Source organism: Equus asinus, chromosome 17 (assembly GCF_041296235.1).
Source record: "Equus asinus isolate D_3611 breed Donkey chromosome 17, EquAss-T2T_v2, whole genome shotgun sequence".
NCBI classification, from domain to species: domain Eukaryota; kingdom Metazoa; phylum Chordata; class Mammalia; order Perissodactyla; family Equidae; genus Equus; species Equus asinus.
The window spans coordinates 21577651-21601026 of record NC_091806.1 but is presented as its reverse complement, the minus strand read 5'-3'; the positions used below and the strand labels follow the sequence as shown (position 1 = coordinate 21601026).

Below are 23376 nucleotides of genomic sequence, written 5' to 3'. Positions count from 1 at the left end.
ATTTACTGTCAATAATCAAATTGCCCAATTAGATGACCTTTATGGCATGTAGGTTGTACCTCAGTAAAACTTTTTAAACAAAAATATACTCACAGCTAATGTTTACTGACATTGATTTTTAATTCATTAATATCACTTTTACATTATATTCTTTTAAAAAACAATTAACTGCTATATATTTTAATTTACCACTTCATCTGCTCTGTCAGGAGAATAGCACACAACTATCTATTAAACCCTGGACGAAAGAGCAAAATGGTCTATAAATCATTCCAAGGCATATTCTACAGATCAATTTATTTTTAATGATATATATTTTTTTCTTTTCTTCTTATCATCATAGGTCTAGTAATTAATTTATTACTTCCTTTTACCTTATGAGCCAGCTATTGTGCTATATTTTGGGTAAAAAAAAAAGTAAGCAAAAGTAAGTAAAAATAAGTGCGTAAATTGTGCAATGGAAGAAATAGTCATTAATCAAGCAAATAAAATAAAACTGGCAACCATGAAATATGATAGCAACTAAATTCTGAAATATATTTCTCAGAGTTTGTATTTGAAAGTACGTTTGGGCTTGGATTTTTTATTTGATTGCTTGTTTGTTGAAACAATAAAATAACCTTATAATTATATCTAATTATGTTTCTCTTTCCATCAATATAACATTTTAGGATGTTAGAATTCTCATGAAACAAAAACAGCACAGAATATGGAATTTATGAGTGGAAACTACACCTTAGTGACTGAGTTTATTCTATTAGGGTTTCCAACTCGCCCTGAACTGCAGAGTGTCCTATTCCTTATGTTTCTGACATTATATGGTTTGATTCTAATGGGGAACATTGGATTGATGATGTTAATCAGGACCGATCTGCACCTTCAAACCCCCATGTATTTTTCTCTTAGCAACCTATCCTTTGTAGACTTTTGTTATTCCTCAGTCATTGTTCCCAAAATGCTGGTCAATTTCCTCTCAGAGAGCAAATCCATTTTCTATTATGGCTGTGCCCTGCAGTTTTATTTTGCCTCTACTTTTGCAGACACAGAATCCTTTATATTGGCTGCCATGGCATATGATCGCTATGTGGCCTTCTGTAACCCTTTACTCTACACAGTTGTGATGTGTTGGAGTATCTGTATATGGCTGGTTAGCTTGTCATATGTTGGAGGCAACATGAGCTCCCTAGTTCACACATCCTTTGCATTTATTCTGAAATACTGTGATAAAAATATCATCAACCATTTTTTCTGTGACCTCCTTCCCCTGCTTAAGCTATCCTGCACAGACACATCAATTAATGAATGGCTTCTTGCCACGTATGGCAGCTCAGTGGAAATTATCTGTTTCATGATCATCATCATCTCCTACTTTTTCATTCTTCTCTCAGTCTTAAAGATCAGATCTTCCAGTGGGAGGAAGAAAACCATCTCTACGTGTGCATCTCACCTGACTTCTGTGGCCATCTATCAGGGGACTCCTCTCTTCATTTACTCACGACCCAGCTACCTCTACTCTCCCAACACTGATAAAATTATCTCAGTGGTCTACACCATTTTCATCCCAGTGCTGAATCCACTGATTTATACTTTGAGAAATAAAGATGTAAAAGATGCAGCTAAGAAAGCCATAAGATCAAAGGTGGATTCCTCATGAAATATAACATTCCAAGATTCATCTAAATCCCCAATTACAAACTCTAATTGGAAACCTGCAACAACCTCACCAGCACACACACAACTTCTCACACCATTGAGAATTTATCAAACAGTTGTTTTTTACCCAGCCAAATGCCATTTAATAACCCCATGATATAAGAAAATATTTGAAAGTTTTGAAATTGCTACTAAATAGTAGATTACCCTTCAATGATTACCAGTTGGAGTTAATGCTAAAATGGCTTATATTGGGTTGTCTTAATGGATATAGTAAATAGCTCAGAAAAGTGTGTGTGGGTGTTCATGTGTAGAATATCTAATTTACAAGGGTAGATTACTGGATGAAGGAAAAAACCAGATTCCCTTGGTTCATACACCACCTCTGTATCCTGCTAGTCAGTGGCACTTTGAATGTTACTTAATTTTTCTATCCCTCAGTTAGCTTATCTGTAAAATGGGGAGAATATAGTATCTATGTCATTGATTGTTGAATGGTTAACTGAATAAATGCTGAGAATAGCGCTTGTACCATTTTGAGCACTTAATAGATGTTAATTATATGTATTTTTTGATATGTAATATTAATTAAAATGTATATTGTACAACAAGATAATGAAAGTCATGAATGTTAGGAGAGAAATAATACAAAATCAAATACATTTTCTTAAGTGCAGTTTAGTAATATGATAATAACCTTCTATACCATATCTACTCCAAAGTAATTTGGAATGTTATTCAACAGCTTGAATAATATAGGTTAATTGAAAGGCAAAATATTTGTTTTTTTCTCTGTCTTTTATTTTTTATACACAAATGCATTACTGAGAGTGTAGAACATTCTCTGGCATCTCAGAAACAGAATCAGCTACTTAATGTATCACCTGGTTCCTTGTGGGGAAATCATCCCACACGCCATGGTGGATTACCACACAGGAAACTTATATATGAAGACTGAAATTGGAGGATGTTTATCATTGAAAATTGTGCTTCAGTCACTGATATTTTTTGCTGTACATTATTTATTACTATTGTCAATTTTGACTCTGTGATAATAAATATTTATAAGATTTGACCTGGATACATCAAAGTTTAGAAATTTTTTTTTTCTAAGATTGTCATCTGAGCTAACATCTGTTCCCAATCTTCTTGATTTTTTTTCTTCTTCTTCTCCCCAAAGCACCCCAGTACATAATTGTATACTCTAGATGTAGGTCCTTCGGGTGTGCTATATGGGATGCCGCCTCAGCATGGGTTGATGAGTAGTGCCATGTCCGAACCCAGGATCCAAAACAGGCGAAGCCCTGGGCCTCAGAAGTGGAATGTGCAAAGTTAAGCACTCGGCCACAGAGCCGGCCCCTAAAACTGTGTTTGAACTCATGCACTGTTTGTTGTAAAAATCCACAAGATACAGCCTAAATCACTGTCGGTTTTTAATGCCTCCAAGAATCCTTTCTTGAATTTCTGACCAACAATTCTTCTCCCGAGTATTTTTGTTGTGTCATTTGGTAAGAGGAGAACACAGTCACTCGTGGCTACACCAGCACATCAAAATTCTCTAATATTAAATTGTTTCATATTTACTTAGTCAAGGTTTACTTTAAGATTATGAGGAATCACACAGAGCAATACCAGATGCAGGATATCACAACACAGATTTTCATGCCCCAGAAGTTCTCAAAATATGCCAACATCTATGAGTGATAATGTCTACATTGTACTATTACATATCCAGCTGCAAATGAAAACCTTATTTTTGCTACCCCACTGCCTTTTGACACTCAGTAATTATATCACAAAATATTATACCGCTTATGAGAAAATATAGCTATTTCCAAGTAAGGGAATAGCTGAAAATAGAGAGTATCAGCATTTTTTCAAGGTCTAATGGTGATTCCAAGGTTCAAATCAGAGAAGCATTTAGACAGGTGAAACCTTGGCTCAGCTGTGTCTGCTTAGTAAAGGCTCTGAGGGCTGCTATCATCTGCTGAGCTTTCTAGAAGGCCTACACCCCTCAATCTACAAGTTGCACCCTGTATTTCATCATCCTGAGGCTTCCAAAGCTTGCTAAATTCCCAAGACTGTATGGTAGCTAGCAAGGCATGAATTTGTATTTTAGATCTAGCATAGTCAAGATTTTCTGAGGATGCTCATTTACCTATAATTTGAGTGAAGTTTTCCCCATGATTTTTGCAGAAGCCTGTATTGTCCTATGCAATTATTGAGGCCTGCTTAATCCTCATGTCTGTAATAGAAGCAGAACCAGTATAAATATTGTGAGAATAGGAGATTTATGTTCTAATCTCAAGAAAACTCCTCTTTTTACTAATTCTACTCATTTCACTAATTTAATAATTCTGAAACCATACTGATTAGAAGGATTGGGCAATGTAACTTCCAGCAATAACAAGTTAACAGTAAGATCTGAAACAATCCAACCTTTTCAACTTGCCATTCATACACATCTCATTTTACCATATTTAACTGTCAAAAAAGAGTGCAGCAAAAGTATGCTTATTTTTAACAGACGCATACAACTTAAAGAAGAAAGGATACACAAAATTTCATAGGTCATTTTATCCATATGAGTGACTTAAGATTCTTCTAGTTAAGTCACATACCACCTTTGATATCTTCTAATTAGCTAAAACATTGAGATAGAAGTTGAACACTTCTTATCATATTTTATGTTAGGAAGTATGGGAATGAGAGAGGAGGAGAATATTGGTTAATATAACTCCCAATAAATTCACATCAAAGCAAAAGATAAAAACACTCATAAGTCCTGTAGACTTGGTTTCAGCTACTGGTCACATGCTCATAGCAGGCACATAGCACTTCCTTTTTTCTGTAACCCTACTCCATATTCCCTTTAACTTCAGCTAACATCTAGGTTGTTTTGTTTTCTTGTCTTATGAAGTGATCCAAATCTGAATTCCTCAAGTATGGATGCCATTAGTAGTTCCTTCTATTTGAGACTGTTATAGATTTCTATTAAATTTTAAATGATGTATATGAGAGTTCTAAAATGTGTCCCAGAGGCTCCTCTGCATTCCAGAAACACTCTCTACTAGACTTATTGCATAGAAACAATCAAATGTTACCTTTGTGTTCAAGAACAATCACCCCAACAAGTAGGGAAACTCCATTTTGCCTGTTGACTAAGTAGCATGAGTGTCTCAAGGTGACCAAGTAGCAGTCTTGCCATCTGGTTCAATGGAACCATTTATGTGTTCCCTGTTGTAAGAATTACTTTTTCTTTTCTTTCTTTTCATTCTTTCTCTCTTCTTTCCTTCCTTCCTCACTTCCTCCCTTCCTTCCTCCCTCCCTTTCTTTCTTTCTTTCTTTCTTTTTTGTGGAACAAAGACCAGCAAAATTTTTGTTAGTGAAACATTAAGAATAATAGTGAGAGATGCTACCTCCTTTTCCACCCTTTGATTCCCTGACTTGAAATCCTGGATATGGGGAAAAAATTCTTCACAGATATAATACTGGTTTAAAGCATGTACTGCACTCTGGAGAACATGATCCCAGCCCCAGAAATTGACAGCACCTAACTGGTGGCAGAATGGAGTCTTCAAAAAGTCTTTAAAATATTCAATCAAGTCACATCCTTTAGGATGATGGGCAATGATGTAAGACTAATGAATTTTTAAGCATAAGCACATTGTCACATTTCCTTTTCTGTGCAATGAGCTACCTGGTTTGAAGCAATGCTATGTGAAAGAATATGATGATGAATAAAGAATTCTATGACAGTAATTTTGACAAAAGAATTTTTGGCAAGAATGATAATGCATATCAAGAGAAAGCCATCTTCTAGTGAGAACAAAGTACTTATTCTTCCAGATAAATGAAGCCCAATGTAATCTATCTGTGAGAGGCTGGCTGGACCTGTAGGGAATATGCCATGTATGTGTGATGTTTGTATCCAGTATTGGCAGGTTTGGCACTGCAGATTGGCTGTGACCAGATCAGCCTTGGTGAGTGAAAGGCCATGTTACTGATTCCATGCACATTCTCCATTCCTCCTACTGTTGTCATTTTAGCCTCATTGCAAAAGCTGGAAGTGTGTCCCTCTTTTTCAATTCTCTGAAGGGTTTAGGCAAGATTGATGCTACTCATTTATCACTTTCATGAAGCAATTTTCTAGTAAAACTATGAAGCTATCTGAATCTGGGTTTTCTTAATGGTCAGATTTTTTTGTTTATTTTAAATAACAGCTTAATGATGTTAGGAATGGAATTAGAAACATGAGTGGAGGCAAAGGAGAAATTTCTTAAGATAAGAGCAAATTTAAGAAAATCATGAAAATATGTGAAACTACATAACAAAATTGGAGAACAGTGAATGGCCTTTCTTTGGACTCGTATATAGGGTACATCAATGAGATTAGTAAGAGAAAGTGCTGTCCTGATAATTTTCACGTGTTTATATAAATAATATATTTTTATATATTTCAAATATGCATACATATGTGCATTTCTAAAAAGGAAAAATAAATTTCCTATAACCAAAATTTTTAGCTCTTGTAAGCACAATTGATTTCAGATGCTTATTTCTGAATCTGTTAGCCCGTCATACATTGCTTTTGGGATTCCTTCCCAGCCTTTCAGTACTAGAAATATTCTTGTGAATTGCCCAGATCAACTATTTCTGGTAAGGAAACTAAGCAACAGAGATGTTGGGTGAATCAAAGACTTAGAGCTAGTTGGCTAAGAACTGAGTCTAAAAACAGGCTTATTTTCTTTCCACATTGTCCATTTAGAGAACGATATTGGATAATTTGATGAATATGTAACTATTAGTTAATAGAAGGTACTAGTTATTTTCTCTTTCTGCCAAATATTCTTGGTTACACCATCACCACATTAAAAACAATGAAATTATTCTTTACCTCCTGAAATTTCCTTGTGCTCCATTTTCATCCCTCTTTTTTACTCCACTTCAAGCAATCGCTGATGTGGATTTTGTCACTATAGATTTGTTTGCTTTTTATACAATTTTTTACAAGTGGAATCATACAATATATTCTCATATGTGTCTCCTTCCACTTAACATAATTATTTTGAGATTCATGGATATTGTTTCATGTTTCAATACATTATTCCTTACTAGTAATGAGTAGTGTTCCAGTGAATAGATATACCACAATTTGTGTAACCATTCATTTATTGATGGATATTTGAAGTGTTCCCAATTTTTCTGTTATTACAAATAAAACTGTTATAAGCATTCATGTACAAGTCATTATATGAACATACGATTCAAATTATCTTGCGTAAATACTCAAGAATGAAATAGTTGGATCATAGTGCAAGTATGAACATGTAATGTTACACATTAACATCCTTTAAGACTGTCAAATTGTTTTATAAAGTGTTTTTCAAAGCATTTTACACACCCAATAGTAGTGCATGTGAGTTTGGGTTCCACAAATTCTTCTTTAAGAAGCAGTTTTTTTTAATTATTTTTGGCCATCTAATATGTGTGTCATAATTTCTCACTGTTGGTTTAATTCACATTTACCTACTAATTAATGATGCTAAGCACATTCTTAAGCATAAATTGACATTTATATATCTTTTTTGGTGAGGTATTTTTTCAAATAATTTCCCCATTTTTATTGAGTTGTATGTTATCTTATTTTGATAAGATTCTTTTTATTTTCTAGTGATACATTTTTTGTTAGATATATGGTTTGCAAATATTTTCGTTGGTCTATCTATCTATTTAACAATCTACCTACCTACCTATCTATCATCTACCTATATTACATAATAGTACATAATAGTAATATTAAATTATTCCACAAAAGTATATAACAATAATAATAAATGATTCCTGAAAAGAATTATCTCATTATATTCTGTTATCTTTTGCTATATAAACACTGTCTTAAAACTACATGGTTTAAAATAATGACCACTGGGTTATATTCTCTTCTTCTTCATGTTGACTAAGGTCACATGGTACTCAGCTAGATGTTGGGCTAGGTTATATGGTCTCTCATAACTGGCACCAAGATGATAATGGCTAGAAAGATGGTCTCAACTGGACCCCTTCTCACTCCATGTAGTCTCAGAGCCTGTCACATAGTTTTTCCAGAAGGTTAGCTGGACTTTTTACATGGCAGCTCATGACTTTCAGGGACTATCTTCTTAAAGGCCAGACTCAGAAGTGATATACAATTTTTCTCCCAGTTTCTGTTGGTCTAAGCAGTTAAAGAACAACAAAAATTCAAAAGGATAATAAATAGGCACTCTGTCTCTAAGAAAAGTGCATATAGATGTGTACAGCCATCTTTAATCTGCCCAAACTATCGTCGACCATTGTAGGACTCCAAATTTCATATTCCAGATTCTTTTATGAATACATTTTAACATTTTAATTAAATTGATGAGTATGTGATCTCTTTTTATTTTTGCTGTGGACATACTTAGTAAAGCCTTTGAATGAAGCAAGACTTGAACAGCATACTTATAGAAACAAGAGTGACAGATATTTCAATCTCAGGTCACTGTGAAAACATTAGCACTGGGACCTTTGGAAGTAGTCAAATCACACTATATATCAAGATGGTAGACCAAGGTTCAAGAAGTATGGACAATAATATTGCTGTCTCTTGGAAAGTATTTAGAGAGGACATGAAAGTGAAATTTCCAGTATTTCTCAATTTGCAAATTACTAGTAAGGATAATTACACACTAAAGTTATTTGTAGAAAAACAGTGTAACTTAGCAATTTTAGAAAAAGTGTTATCCATGAAAACATATTTTAGTGAATCATACTTGTGCATATGAGCTATATTTGTAGAAAGAAATCCCCAAATCCAGTCTATTTCTACTCTTTGTTCATCACCCTTCACTTATAATAGTCTGAAGTACTTAACAATAAATATTTAGAAAGCAATTACCCTTACAAAACCCTGTTTTAGGGACTTGAGCGAATACAAAAAATAAACATTGATCTTATTCCTAAAGCCTTAAGTGTGGTAAAGAAATTCTTATATGAATAAAGTAAATATAATTTGAAATAGAGAGTACTAAATGTGGAGAATGTGATGGAGTCATAAAATCAATGAAATGTATGTGAATGACATGTGGTCAGGGGATGAGAGTAAGAAAATGCTTGGTAATTAAGGTGGCCTTGAAAGTTAGCATTAATAGAACGTTTATAGTAGTATTATTCATAATAGCCAAAAAGGATAAACAGTCCAAATATTCAATTGATAAATGGGTTACCAAAATGTGTTATATCTATACATGAAATATTATTCAGCCATAATGATAAAAAAATTCTAACACTAGCAAACACACGATAAAGCTTGAAAAAATACTGAGGGACAGAAGTTTGACACACAAAAGAATACATATTGTATGATTCTGTTTACATGAGAAGTACAGAATAGGCAAGCACATAGAATTAGAAAGTAGAATAGTGGCTGCCAGAAGCTGGGCAGAGGGGATAAAGAGAAGTAACCTCTAATAGACACGGGTTCCTTATAGGACTGATGAAAAATGTTCTGGAATTAGATAGTGGTGATGGCAATAGAACCTTGGAATATAATGAAACCCAATGAAGTATACACATTTAAGGGGTGAATTTATAGTATATGAATTATATTTCAAAAGATACCCCTGAAGTTTAATAATATTCATAAACATGGTCATAAAGAAGAAAGTTTCAAAAATGGAACAAACAAAATCAACAATAGAAAGGAGTTGGAAATGATTAAGTAAGGCTCTATTTGAGTTTCATTGGATGTCTGCTTTGACTAGAGAAGGAAGTAGCTGTGAAGCAATCATAAAAATGATTTGAGGTTTTCTTCCTAACATAGACCAGTTAGGTGACAATAGTGAGGCAGTAAAGCTCACTCTTTACTAAAGTTGTCACTATATTCAGGGGGGAATATACAGAACCAGAAATATAATCAATGACATATTTACATAACACCAAAGCCTAAGGGCAATATCTTCAGAGATTTAAGTCCCAAATGCACCTGGTAAAATGAAATGCCATCTGCTTACTGTTTAGCTACTGAAGACCTGTTCATCTCAGGTAGGTTCACAAGTGTCCAAATTTAAAGCATATAAGGGGAAAAAATTACCTTTTTGGAAAATAAATGAGAGATTTGTAAATGAATCATTTTATGCCTGCTTACTCAATTTAATAAAAGTGCAATTTAATGGCCACAAATGATATTTTCTTCTCAGAACTGAAATAATTTGACTGAAACTATTAATATTCACAGAATAACATTTTAATCATTTTGTTTTTTTCTGGGTTTACTGGAAAGCCTTTATGCCTTTTAGCACTGGGAAGTGTATACATGTATTTAAGGATTTTTCTTGTTTTATTTCAAAAGTAATTGAGGCAACACACTACAAAAAACAACATGTGCAAATAACACCATGTGGACCATATGCCATATTTACTTAAGTCTAAAACAGTATATCCATCACCCATGTTCCAATTCTCACATGTCAACAAAGACATAGATTCATGCAAACACATGACACAACATACACACAGAAACACACACATGCACAAGGAAGAGAAGCCTATATATCTCAAAAGTGTTTATTGTCTCTCATACTCTTTCCATTTTGTAATATAAAATACTATTTGGAATCCAAAGAGATGCAAATTAATGTGTTAAATTCTGTTGCTTCAACTTCTTTTTAGCATACTTCTTTGACTGGTCAAGAGACTCATCCTTTGGCGCCAGACCACTCCACACATACGTAGTGAGTTGTGGCAAAGTAATAGTACATTTCTAGAGATAAAGTCAATAATGTTTATTTCATGTCTCACAAAATACTAAACACAACATAGATCAAGACCAGAAAAATAATTCTTTTCATGATTATTAGATAGTTATGTTCATTGTTTCTAGAATTAACACAAAACCTTTTAAATCAATCCTGCTTCTGAAGAACATAACAATGGTAATCATTTTTTTGTGTCCATGTGAATATTTTCAAGCATAGAAAATGCTTAGCCCTATATCCTAAAACATGTTCTAACATTTGCATTTCTTCCATATCACTTTGAAGCCATAATGAGATATAAAATCATCCAAATCTCTTTTTTGAGATAAAGAAGGTAATGCTCAGAGAAATTAAAGAGCTTGTGGAAGTCACATACTTCATGAAAGACATCTAGATTTAGAGCAAATTTTCGCAACTCCTTATTCCAGATACTTTTTATTATTGTCTTATAGACTGTAATGCCTCTTTAAAGTGACACATGACTGACTAATTTTCAAGTATAAAAAGACAATTGAAGAAAGAACTTATGTTCTGCCTCATAGACATTTGTGGATGTCCGGAAGAGTTAAACATGCACCTATACTTTTCTTGATCATTTTCTCAAAACTTTAGACAAGAACAAAGAAGAATGAATAAAGGAAATTGCTCTTCCTTGGCTGACTTCATTTTCTTGGGAATTACCGATAACCCTGGGGTGAAAGTGACCCTATTTACCATATTTCTTGATTTTTATCTTATTAATCTTCTGGCAAATCTTGGAATGATCATTTTAGTTAGAATAAATTCCCAGCTGCACACACCAATGTACTTTTTCCTCAGCCACCTTTCTTTCTGTGACCTCTGCTATTCCAAAGCAATTGGGCTCAAGATGCTAGTGGACCTCTTTGCCAAGAACAAATCAATCCCCTTCTATCACTGTGCTCTGCAATTCTTGATCTTCTGTGTCTTTGCAGATTCTGAGTGTCTACTGCTGGCAGTGATGTCCTTTGATTGGTACAAGGCCATTAGCAACCCCTTACTCTATACAGTCAACATGTCCAGCAGGGTGTGCTACCTGTTCATGGCCAGGGTTTATCTGGTGGGAACGGCAGATTCTTTGATACACACAACATTAACATTCTGCTTATGATTCTGTGGGTCAGATGAGACTAATCATTTCTTCTGTGATTTACCACCGCTTTTCATCCTTTCCTGCTCTGATATAAAGGTTAATGAGTTGGTACTATTCACCATTTTTGGCTTCATAAAACTGAGTACCATTTCAGGAGTTCTTATCTCTTATTGCTATATTATCCTGTCGGTCTTAAAGATCTGCTTTGCTGAGGGTAGGTTCAAAGCTTTCTCCACCTGCATCTCCCACATAACTGCTGTGCCAATTTTCCAGGGAACTATGCTCTTCATGTATTTCAGGCTGAGCTCTTCCTACGCCCTAGATGAAGACAAAATGTCATCATTGTTTTACACCCTTGTGATTCCTATGTTAAATCCTCTGATTTATAGCCTACAGAACAAAGACTTGAAAAAGGCCTTGCAAAGACTGGAAACTAAAAGATACTTTTAAATATTTATATTACACACAGACATAAACATATATTGTGGTTGTTGTTTTTATAAAATTATATGGCATGATACAAGGGAAACAAAGTTGTCTCGAATATTTTGGTTTAACAAAATGAGTATTTCTGTTAAAGCTCAAACATAATAATATCCAGTTTCCCAAACGTGTCATATTTTGTGATATGTCTAGAATTTATGTGTGGTGCTTCCTCCTTTTCAAAATTTTCCCTGACTTCTAATTTTGCCAAATAATTATTTATTTACTTTATTGTTCAAACATTAATTTTATTACACTAAAATTAATTGTTTATTTACTAAGCGAACTTTGAATTTTTATGTGCTTTGTATTCTGCGGTAAATCATATAGTTTCTATACCAATGAATCCTATAATCAAGTGGAAACAATTGACATTAATTGATAAGCACTCAAATAATTCATAATAAGCCTTCAAATAATATGGATTAAAAACTGGGGGCTTTATATCCCAAGAAAAATGTCTAAACCTAATTTAAAAAAGGCTTTGTTGGATGGAGATATTGAGTCTCAGATCTAAAAAGATACAAGTTGTGAGAGGAAAAGACAGTAAGCAGGGGATCTGACAATTAGGCCTCAAGGTAAATGAGTCCATGACTCTTTAGATGTAAAGAAGTCACGATTGCTATAACATGAATGAATCTTGAAGGCATAATGCTAAGTTAAACAAGTCAGACAAAGAAGACAAAGATTCATGATCTCATTTATATGAGGAATATAAAAAAGTTGAATTCATAGAAACAGAAAGTAGATTCATCGTTGACAGGGGCTGGAGTTTGGGGGAAATGGGGAGATATTGTTCACATGGTACAAATTTTCTGTTATAAAATGAATACGTTCCAGGGATCTAATGTACAGATTGGCAACTATAGTTAAAAATAATTATTGTATAGCTGAAATTTGCTAAGAGGGTAGGTCTTAAATGTTCTCAACACAACAGAAAACTGGTAAATATGTGAAGTAATAGATTTCTTTATTAATCTATAGTGGTAATCACTTCATAAGTTATACGTATATTGAAACACCGTTTGTACACCTTAAACATACCCGATGTTATTTGTCAATTTTATCTCAATAAAGCTAGGAATAAAGAAGAGGAAAATAATTCCAATTGGTTTGGTTACAAAGAGCCATGAATGGGCCTAGGTAAAGTACATCATTGTGCTGTAATTATCAACAATCTACTGCTTCAACAACCTTCCAGGAAAATTTCCTTCCCTTCTTTCCCCTTTTCAGCTCTGATTAAACATCTTGTTTTGTATTTCACATACAACAATCTCCTTTAAGCATTGTTTTAATATCACCAGGTTTGTTAACTCACTGCCTCCAATATGAAGTTTAGAGTATTCTTTTCTAAGGACAGAGTTTTCTATCCATCATCCAAAGCACTGCATAGAGTCTAGGACACAAAATGGGAAAACAAACAAATAAATAAAAAATTAAAAACACCAAAGAACATTTTTGTGTGCCTATTAGAGGTTGGTAACACAATAAAATCAGAGTATGGCATGTGGCTTATATATTTACACAAACACACACACACATATATATATAATAACTTTTAAGAAAGTGCATAAATGTTATGGATACTAAGGTGTATAATGACTGCATATTAATCACACTAAAATTAAAGAGCATTTGTCTTCGTGCATTCCTATTTGTCTATTTCATCTGTCTCTGCTGTAGTTTCTGATGGTTAAAGCACTGAATCAACTTGTTGAGACAACATGGATATGGCCACATATTTGAAGGACCATATAAAACTCAAGGACACTCTTAATTATCCATTACAATTGTTGAAATCAAAAGCCACCGAAAGTCTTAGATTTTCTAGCTGAAATTTTAAAATGCCTTTGTGAGAAAATATTTCAGAATGGAAGTAAAACTCAAGAAGATCCTCTGACTTTCAAGACAGCATTTGTGGGACACTGTTGACATACATAAATCAAATGAAAACATTATTGTTTCCCCTATAGGAATCAGTCCTCCTTTGCAGATAAAACCTTTGTTCTTGAAAGAACCCAGATTAACATGAGGGTAAAACAGAATGCAGATATCTAGAGAAGAGGGAAAAAACCTAGGAACAATATTTTTTTTGATAAAAGGCTTTAAGTGTTTCCACCTGTACCATATTTTCCCGAATAATACATATTATTTGGGAAATGTTACTTATGAGCACCGACATGGTAGAAAACATTTTTGAAATATGTTGCCCAAGAAAAAAATAGTGTCAGTGGATTGCTTCAAGAGAAGAGAGTGGCAGGGCAAGGAATAACAGCTGCAAAGAAAGACTCTATGGAGGGAACATGGCTGCTGTTTTGAGCACCATGGAGGCTGGAGCTGACAAAGGGGTAGAGGAGTGGGCCATGAAGTCCTAGAGTTAACCTCAGCCACATCATTCAGAGCTTAGTGGATCATTGTTAAGCTCTTGGGCTTTTACTTTGAATAAAATGGCATGCACTAGAAGGTTTCTAGAATAAAAGTTCATTTTTCTCCACTTTTGATTCAATTGTCTTGTTTTAATTTTTAAGATTTTAGTACCCTTCTGAAATCAAAACTGCACCGCAAAGTCTATTCAAAAAATGATTGACTTCTGTACCTATCAGCACCCACTTCATTTTCTTGCTTTCCTATAGGTAACCCTTTTTATTCATTTTGACTTTTTTTCAATTTTTTAATCAAATATAACAAGATACACATATATATCTATAATTGTTTCATTTTCTTTCCCTATGTAAAGCATGCATTTATCTTTTCAATTTTATGTTGATTTTTTCTTTTTAATATCATATTATGATGATCTCTGTATAGCATAGAAATCTTCCTCATTTCTAGAACAACTGTCACTATTACAAATATTTGGTGCCAATCTGTGTCTAATCTACATAATATTCCAATGAATAAACTTGCACATGTATTTGGTATTTGTGTCAATATATATTTGGGACACTTTCTTAGAAGTGGGATTACTAGTTGCTGCAGTTTTGCTAGATATTGACAAATATCTCTCCATAGAAGTTCTATAACATTTCATGACCATCGATATTATATTATAGTCCCTATTTCTCTTCACTTAGTCAAATTTTAGCATTTTGAAATCTTCATAAGTGATAAAAGGTATTTCTCATGAGTTTAAATTGAAAAAGACTCAGCTAGCTGGTATTCTGACTCTCCATTTACATAAAAATTTGATTACTTTTCAAATTTGACAGTTTTTACATCTAAACCTCTACAATAAAATGATTACCAATTTTTGGTAGAATGATGATTTTAACAATTTTGGGTTGAATCAAACCATCAATAAGGTGAAGGCTCATGGAAATCATTGGAAAACTCTCATTTAGAAATAAGAAAACTGACTCTCTAAAGAGGCCCAGAGAATTTAGATCACATAAGCAGGACTTGAGGTCCAAAATGGATATTCTGAATGTTTTCACCATTCCACAGAACTTCTGAAAATAATTTTATGCTATCAAAATGTTTGCAAAATAAGAATTAAACAAATTAAAGGAGGTTTTGTCAGTTTATATTTTACACTAATTGGAATTATGTCTTCAAGCAAAGGCTATACTGTAAAACATTTTGGAAATTTATTTTGGCATTGAATCTTTTTGTAGATTATCACCATGGGCTTATAATACCGTGGGATACATTTCAGAAAATCTGTTCTAGGAGTATGTAACATCGGTGATGCTGGCACAGTAGAATTTGGCTGCATTTGAAACAAAAGTGGCCAGAAATAAGACTGGTGGTGGTTGTGATTTAAGCATCTTCTGATATGGCCAGAGTTTACTTCAGGCACCATAAAAATTACTACAACAAACATATAGTCTCATTTTTCTCTCTCATTCCTTTAAAGTATCTAATTCCAAATGGGAAACAATTAAATTGAACCTGTAAGAGCCAGGTTCATTCTCCTCTCTCAGTAGTATTAAATCCTTAAGAAGAGACTTTGATACGTTTCGATACCTTGGCTGTAATATTGTGGCCGATCATAAAGTTATTCACAAAGATGCCATCATTTTAAGAATGATTATATAAAATTGAGATTTAAAGTTTCCTAAAAAGGTATGGTATATTATTTTAGTTTTTAACAGGTGAAAAATATAATCTTAGTAATAAGTCCTTTATCAAGCAAAGGCCAATTTCGTTAAAATAAGCTTTATTCAAGATGGATGTATGGTTTTATTTATTTTCTTAAAGAAAGATATGTTGCTTATAAGTATTTGTGAGAAGTTATAGCTTTTTAAAGTTACAAAAAATTTAGAACTTCAACAACGAAACAAGAATTGTGTTAAAAGATACTGTTGAAACAAATATTAAATTAAAATTAAACAAAAAATGCTAAAGGGCTTATTTTTAATTTTTTTTTTTTTTTTTTGGTTTGTTCCTGAGCTAACATCTGTTGCCAATCTTCCTCTATTTTGTAAATGGGATGCTGCCACAGCATGGCTCAATGAGCCATATGTAGGTCCACACACAGGATCCAAACCTGTGAACCCCAGACAGACAAAGTGGAGCGAGCAAACTTCAAAACTATACCTCCTGGCCAGTCCCTATTTTAACTTTTTATTTTGATATTATTTCAGGATTACAGAAAAAATGCTTACACTTTACAAAGAATTTCTGCACGTCCCTCACCTTGATTTCCCAAATGTTAAGATTCTACCACATTTTTTCTTGAAGCATTTGATAATCAGTTGAAGAGATGATGCCACTTTACTTGTATAGACTTATGAGTATATTTACTAAAAGTAACGACATTCTCTTAAATGACCATGGCACTGTTATAAAGATCAGTAAAATAACAGTGATATTGCATTATTATCTAATCTACAGACCTTATTCTGCTCTGAAGGTTGTGTCTCACTTGTTAAAATTTGAGTTGCTCTTTTAGTCTTTTTTTTTTTTCAAAGATTGGCACCTGGGCTAACAACTGTTGCCAATCTTTTTTTTTTCTGCTTTATCTCCCCCAACCTCCCCTGTACACAGTTGTATATCTTAGTTGCATGTCCCTCTAGTTGTGGGATGTGGGACGCCGCCTCAACGTGGCCTGACGTGTGGTGCCATATCCGCACCCAGGATCCGAACCCTGGGCCGTTGCAGCGGAGCGCTCGAACTTAACCACTCGGCCACGGAGCCGGCCCGTCTTTTAGTTTTTTTAAGTGGTGTTTTCCACCAGTGTTGATGCCAATGTCGCTGTCAGGTCATCAGAACCAATAATTCTTTTCAGATTCATCTTAGTGGTAGTGTGTGTATGTGTGTGTGTGTGTGTGTGTATGTGTGTATTTTATAGACAATGTTAGTTACTTGAAGCTGCTTTATAGATCTAAAATAGATATGGTTGTTACCAGTAAAGGTTCATGAATTGGAACATTCGAGTTAAAGCTCTATGAAAAAAAGGATTGATTTTAAATGATCTATGAAAAAAAAATTTAACCTACTATTTGTGATTGAATTTACTTCATTCTCAAGACTTTCAATATTAGTGGGAGTTATAGTTTTAATAATAGAAAATAAAATTAGAAAATTAATGTGTTCTCTGCATCAATATTAACATTTTAATGTTATAACATTAGAAAGCATGTTACTAATGGAATCTTAATCAAGAAAATTTAAATCCTGTGTTTTAGTGTTGTTTCTTCCCTTTTTTTTTTTTTTGCATCCCAACTGTAAGGGCTTCCAGTTAGACCACAGGTCACTTGTTTTGTAGTAGAATACACCTTTTCCATAATTCTCTTCAAAGCATTTTTGACTTACTCATTCCTCAGGCTGTATATTAAAGGATTTAGCATGAGAATTACCACAATATAGAAAACAGAAGCAATTTTTTCAGTATCCAGAGAATGCCTTGTTTTGGAGTGCATATACATGAAAATGATTGTACCATAGAATATAGTAATGGAAGTCACATAGGAAGCACAAGTAGAAAATGCCTTTTGTCTGCTTTCAGCTGAATTAATCCTCAAACCATTCTCTGTGTAGTTGAAAATTGTAAAATTATTCCATTTATTTGAAACACATACATACATATCTATACCTTTATCAAAGTTATCAGCTGTGTATAGTAATTGTCATTTATAAATTGTGCTCTCAAGTTCATCATAGAGTTGAGAATAAAACTGAGGTCTTTAGGCTTACAAAAGAAACGGAGGGGATATGCAAATACCTACCACTGTCTGTTATCCTTTTACATGTTTAATCCTAAAAAACATCCCAAATTGAGTAACATTGTCCTCATTTAACTGATAAACTAATGAGAGCTCACGCATAGTTCAATGCCATATTTAGGAACTGAGCACATTTTTTGACTAAAAGGCATATGTACTTTTCACTAGGCCACATTACCTCCTAAGTTCACTATGTCTTAAGCTGTGCCTTAATCAATAATGACCAACTTACCCAAGGTTTGCCTAGTGTAACTGCATATAATCCTTGTTACTGGCAAAAAGATCTTTCATGGTTGAATTATTTTGAGTACATTTGTTTCCATTGTATGAAGTCCCATGGGATTCGATCTCTGAATTAATTTTAATTAGATAACCTGAAAAAATATAATGAGGTCTCATAGGCATAAAGAAAAGCAGTTAACTTAAAGAGTTAGTCTTTCCAGAGCAAACCAGACATCCAGGCCAGTAGAAGGCCAGGTTAAATCCATGACATAGGTAAAGTGGAGATGTAGTACAATTCTCATAAATAAAGACAATTTGTTAAATGTGAATACGGAACAGTTTTATACTGTAATGATTTTTTTCAAGAAATTAACAAATCCAGAAGCAAGTATTTAAACTATGCATCTTTATTTTTCACATGAGATATTGTTAATGATGCCAGAGAATCTAGAACTGGGGATTTTGGAGGAGTGGAGAGTCTGAACTTTTGTCCATTTTCTCCTTGTAACTAGTTATAAATCGAGATACTGGCTTTTGATTCAATTCTCCATTTGAGAAATGGAAAAATTGATATAAATTCTTAGGGACCGGAGAATTAATTATTTTTAATACATTTCCATTTGAAAAATGAAAGAATGGATATAAATTTTTACAGTTACTTTTACACCTGAAATCTCATGCTAACTGAAAATCAGTAGAAAATTTCATTATACAGTGAACAGATATATAGAAATCACATATTAAGAATTCTGATAGTTTTTTGAGGAAAGAAAGTCCGACCATGGAGAAAATTCCGTTTTCATTTATTCAAGTCACTTACTTAATTTCATGAACACAACAGCCTGGTTTCTATAGATGAGTTTTTCCAGGGCCTCTTTCACCTCCTTGTTCCTCAGGCTGTAGATTGAGAGGTTCAACACGGGAATGATCACCGTGTAGAAGACTGAGGCTGTTTTGTCTGTGTCAATGGAAAGGTAAGAGCTTGGCTGTAAATACATAAAGATCAGGGTCCTATAGAATATGGTGACTGCTAGCATGTGGGAGACACACATGGAGAAAGCCTTGCACCCGCCTTCAGCTGAGTGCTTCTTCAGGATGGCAGAAATAATGTACACGTAGAAGACAAAGACAACCAGAAGGGAAGAAATGAACATTATATCATCACAAGCAAAGATGCACAACTGTTTGCATCAAGTGTCTGAGCAAGTTAGCCTCAAAAGAGGCATGTCATCACAATTGAAATGATTAATGATATTGAAGTGACAATAAGAGAGGTGAAAGGTGGGGATGGCATGAAATAGTGTAACCAGGAAGCTATAGCTGTAGGGAACAGCCACAAGATGAAGCAGATTCCTGGGGACATTACAATTACATAGAGCAGAAGGCTGCAGATGGCCACATATCAGTCATAGGCCACGGAAGCCAGGAGCAAGCACTTTGCCATCAAGAAGGCCAGGAGACAGCCCAATTGAGCAGCACATGCATTAAAGATTTCATTTTGTTTGTAGCAGAAATTCCCAAGCATTTTGGGTGTAATGACAGATGAGTAACAAATTGACAAAAGCCAAGTTGCTTAGAAAGAAGTACGTTGGTGTGTTGAGTCGTTCATCTGTTCTAACGACTAGGATCAAACCTAGACTGCCTACTATTATGAAGATGTAGATGAATAAGACTATCACAAAGAGAGGTATCTTCAATTCCTTTTTATCTGTGAGGTCAACAAGAATATATTATGGGGGTGCAATTTACCTGACCATGTCTCTTCAAGGCATCTGCATGAGGAAGAAGAGAAAAGTGTTAAGTTCAAGTTTCTATTCCTATAAGTAGTGTTTTTATACTTTCATATCTTGTAAAGAGGTTTTATTCCTAATATAGAGATAATTAGCGTAATTCTAGTAATAAGAGGGAGAGCAGAAAGAGGTATATGTGGGAAAGGCATATTTCTCTACTCTCAAACCCATTGAACACACAAAGATGGGAGCTATGGAACACTCCACATTGCCTTGGTGTCTGTACAAAGGCCGTGTGCAATAAGCTACTTAAAACTATAACCTGACAAGTTAAAGTGTTTAAGCTATTGTTTTTATTGAAAAGACATTAACATTAATAACAAAAGAAAATAGATCTTCTGCAATGGCATCACTTTGACAGATTTGTCGTTGGACCTGTGCAGACACAGCTCCACATTGTCCTAATGGTGGCAGAAATATAGTTTTGTATTTTCTATTTTACTTTAATAATTTCTCACTTAATGGTCACTATAGGTTGCAAAATAATCTTCATAGTTATGTTCATAATGCAAAAACTGAAAATAGGTAAGTAAGGAAGGTATAACAATATGTTTATTTACCTCGTTTAATCTCACTAAACCTTTATGTAAAAAATATATTATTTGCCTACTTTACAGGTGAAGAATAAGACACTAAAAAAGGAACATCCAAAACAAAATCAAATGAGTGGTTTGAGTAGAGTGAGTCGAGTTTCAGATCCATGTTTCTGACTCAGGAGTCCACACCTCATCCTTATGCTCTCAATATAGCATATCTTATTTATTCTGTTGTTAGAAACAAATTATTTCCAGATTTTGCTGGCTGTAATGTTGCACATGTTTATCTCTAAAATATGAACTTACACGATCAAAGAGAATGAATCCCCATATAATTTTACAATATGTTGTCATTTATAATAAAACTGACATTTTCTTTCCAAAAGATTTGGAAATTTGTCTCATTAAAAGACAATTTATGTCTCTTTCACCATTTTTTACCTTTTATTAAAGAAACATAGATTTGAATTAGATTTTATGTATTAATTTTTGTATTCCTACTTTAGTTTAAGTTGGATATGTTTCTAATTATTTTTTGTATTCATTTTCATAGCTCTTCATAATTGAATTATTGAATATTTAAATTATATTTATTTTAGGAAACTGTAAAAATTATGGAACTGTGTTATTACTATTAATGTCAAATGTCATATTTTTTGTCTACTCCTGTTCCTTTTTTCTCTCTTTCTTTCTCTCTCTCTCACACACATCTTTATACTTGAACAATGAAAAAATTTTCTCGGAAAACTTATACAAATTGCTGTATACAGTCTGGAAATTACACTGAGAATAAAATACAAATAAAATAAGAATCTGTTTTTATTCAAATTTTCTTCAGAACTTACTAGTGGCTCTTTTGCACTTATGACTATTGTTTAATTTATCAAAAACACATTTAGTTATTTTCCGTTTGTTTCAATCAGTATGTTTATTGAGAAACACTATGTGGTAAGTAATAACTTTCAAGGAATACTTATTCACTTTAATTTTATTCTAAATAAATTATATATTCCTTTTTGAAATTCTAATACAGATGGAGTTTTAATGTCTAATTACAGCAACATGGACGTTAAGATAAATAAGACCTAGTTATCCATCCTTTCCAAAACACAAAACTCTGATATTTGTACATACAAACCATTTTAACTTTTATTAAAAATAGTGTGAATTTTATTTGAAAGCATATGTAACTTTTCACAATCTCATCCATGAATATTTTTCTAATCCCAATTCCATTAAACTTTCCCCACCATCAGTGGACATCCACGGGTCCAATTACTACAATTAGTCCAGGTTTGTCAATAACAAGATGCCCTTCTTTGCACTTATACTTTTGGCTTTGCCGTTCTTAGTAACCTTCTCTACAAGAAAAAATGGAAAGTTGAAGGGGAAACTTTATCCTTTAAGGTCTATTGAAATATTTCCTCTCCTGTGAAGAGCTACTTCCCATGTTGAGTTACTATATTTCATATTTGAATTCTAGAATCACTTTAGAATACTTCACTTATATTTCTTCTCACATTTATGACAACCATCTGCTCCCATACCCCTTTCTCTGGTAGACATTAGGCTTTTTATGGTTGAAAGCCATTCTGAAGTAATTTCTTATAAATGTTTGGTAATGGGGAATTAAACATTAATTTTGGATTAGTTAATTTAAGATTAATATCATAATAATGTTATTTGAATATTGCTTCCCCTTATTCTTAAGCTATATCATTTGCTTTGGTGTGCCAAGCAGTGCCATGTTGGCACCCGGGATACAAACTAGCTAGCAAATCTGGGGCCGCCAAAGTGGAATGTGCGCAATTCACCACCATGCCACTGGGCTGGCCCAGGGATTTCCCTCTTGTAACATTAGACTACAATAAAAAAAATCAATGATTTAACATCAGTTAACAAAAGCCTGTATACTAAAAAATGCTGCATAATTTCATTCTGTCCTATTTCTTAGTGGATACATGAGTTCCCATAGCTAATTTCAGGGAAATAAGAATATTCCAAAGGGCTATGGTGGCTTCCTTCTTATTGAAGCATCTGCTTTAGCTGTCCATTCTAAAACTAGGGCCCTTCATCAATAATTCCGTAATAGAGGAACCTACAGACAATGGAAAATATCAACTAAAGGCTTTATCACAATGTTAGCGTAACTGATTTAAAAAAAAGAACATTCTCTGAGATGCCTCGTATTCTTTCTTCACAATTTAGAAGAAAACCTTTTGGATAAATTAATTAGTAAGAGAATTAGTAGGAAACAGTTTGAAACTTTTTTTGGTTAATCTGAGGATAACTTAATTATAATTTTTCCATGTTTATGAGTCTAATTTTATCTTGTAGTTTTGCCTTGTAGGTTTCATTTCTTCTCTAATATCATAATTACTATGAATAAGATTTAGTCCCTCTACTTGAAGAAGTTCTTCAATGCTGGAATACATTAATAAATAAAGTGAGCACAGCCATAGAATATTAATATGTTTTTTCATATATCTCTTCTAATTGAGTTCTTTGATTATTTGTCAAGACTCATTCCTAAGGCTAAATGTCAGAAGCACTCATGGAGTTTGTTAAAATATGGATTTATTGGCCTGTATCTAGTGATTCTGATTTGATAAGTCTGAGATATAGTCTAGTTACCTCTAT

At 33.5% G+C, this 23376-nt stretch overlaps 1 protein-coding gene and 2 pseudogenes across 1 annotated transcript; 2 read left to right on the top strand and 1 right to left on the bottom strand.

Annotated features, from left to right (window-relative positions):
• The first annotated feature begins 709 nt into the window (after positions 1-709).
• On the top strand, positions 710-1654 carry LOC106835863 (olfactory receptor-like protein OLF1). Its single transcript, XM_014848459.2, has one exon. It carries the CDS (start codon positions 710-712, stop codon positions 1652-1654), a length of 945 nt encoding a protein of 314 aa, XP_014703945.2.
• Positions 1655-11055: 9401 nt separating this feature from the next.
• On the top strand, positions 11056-11988 carry LOC106835862 (olfactory receptor 5W2-like; annotated as a pseudogene).
• Positions 11989-19222: 7234 nt separating this feature from the next.
• On the bottom strand, positions 19223-22302 carry LOC106835854 (olfactory receptor 8U9-like; annotated as a pseudogene).
• Positions 22303-23376: the final 1074 nt, after the last annotated feature.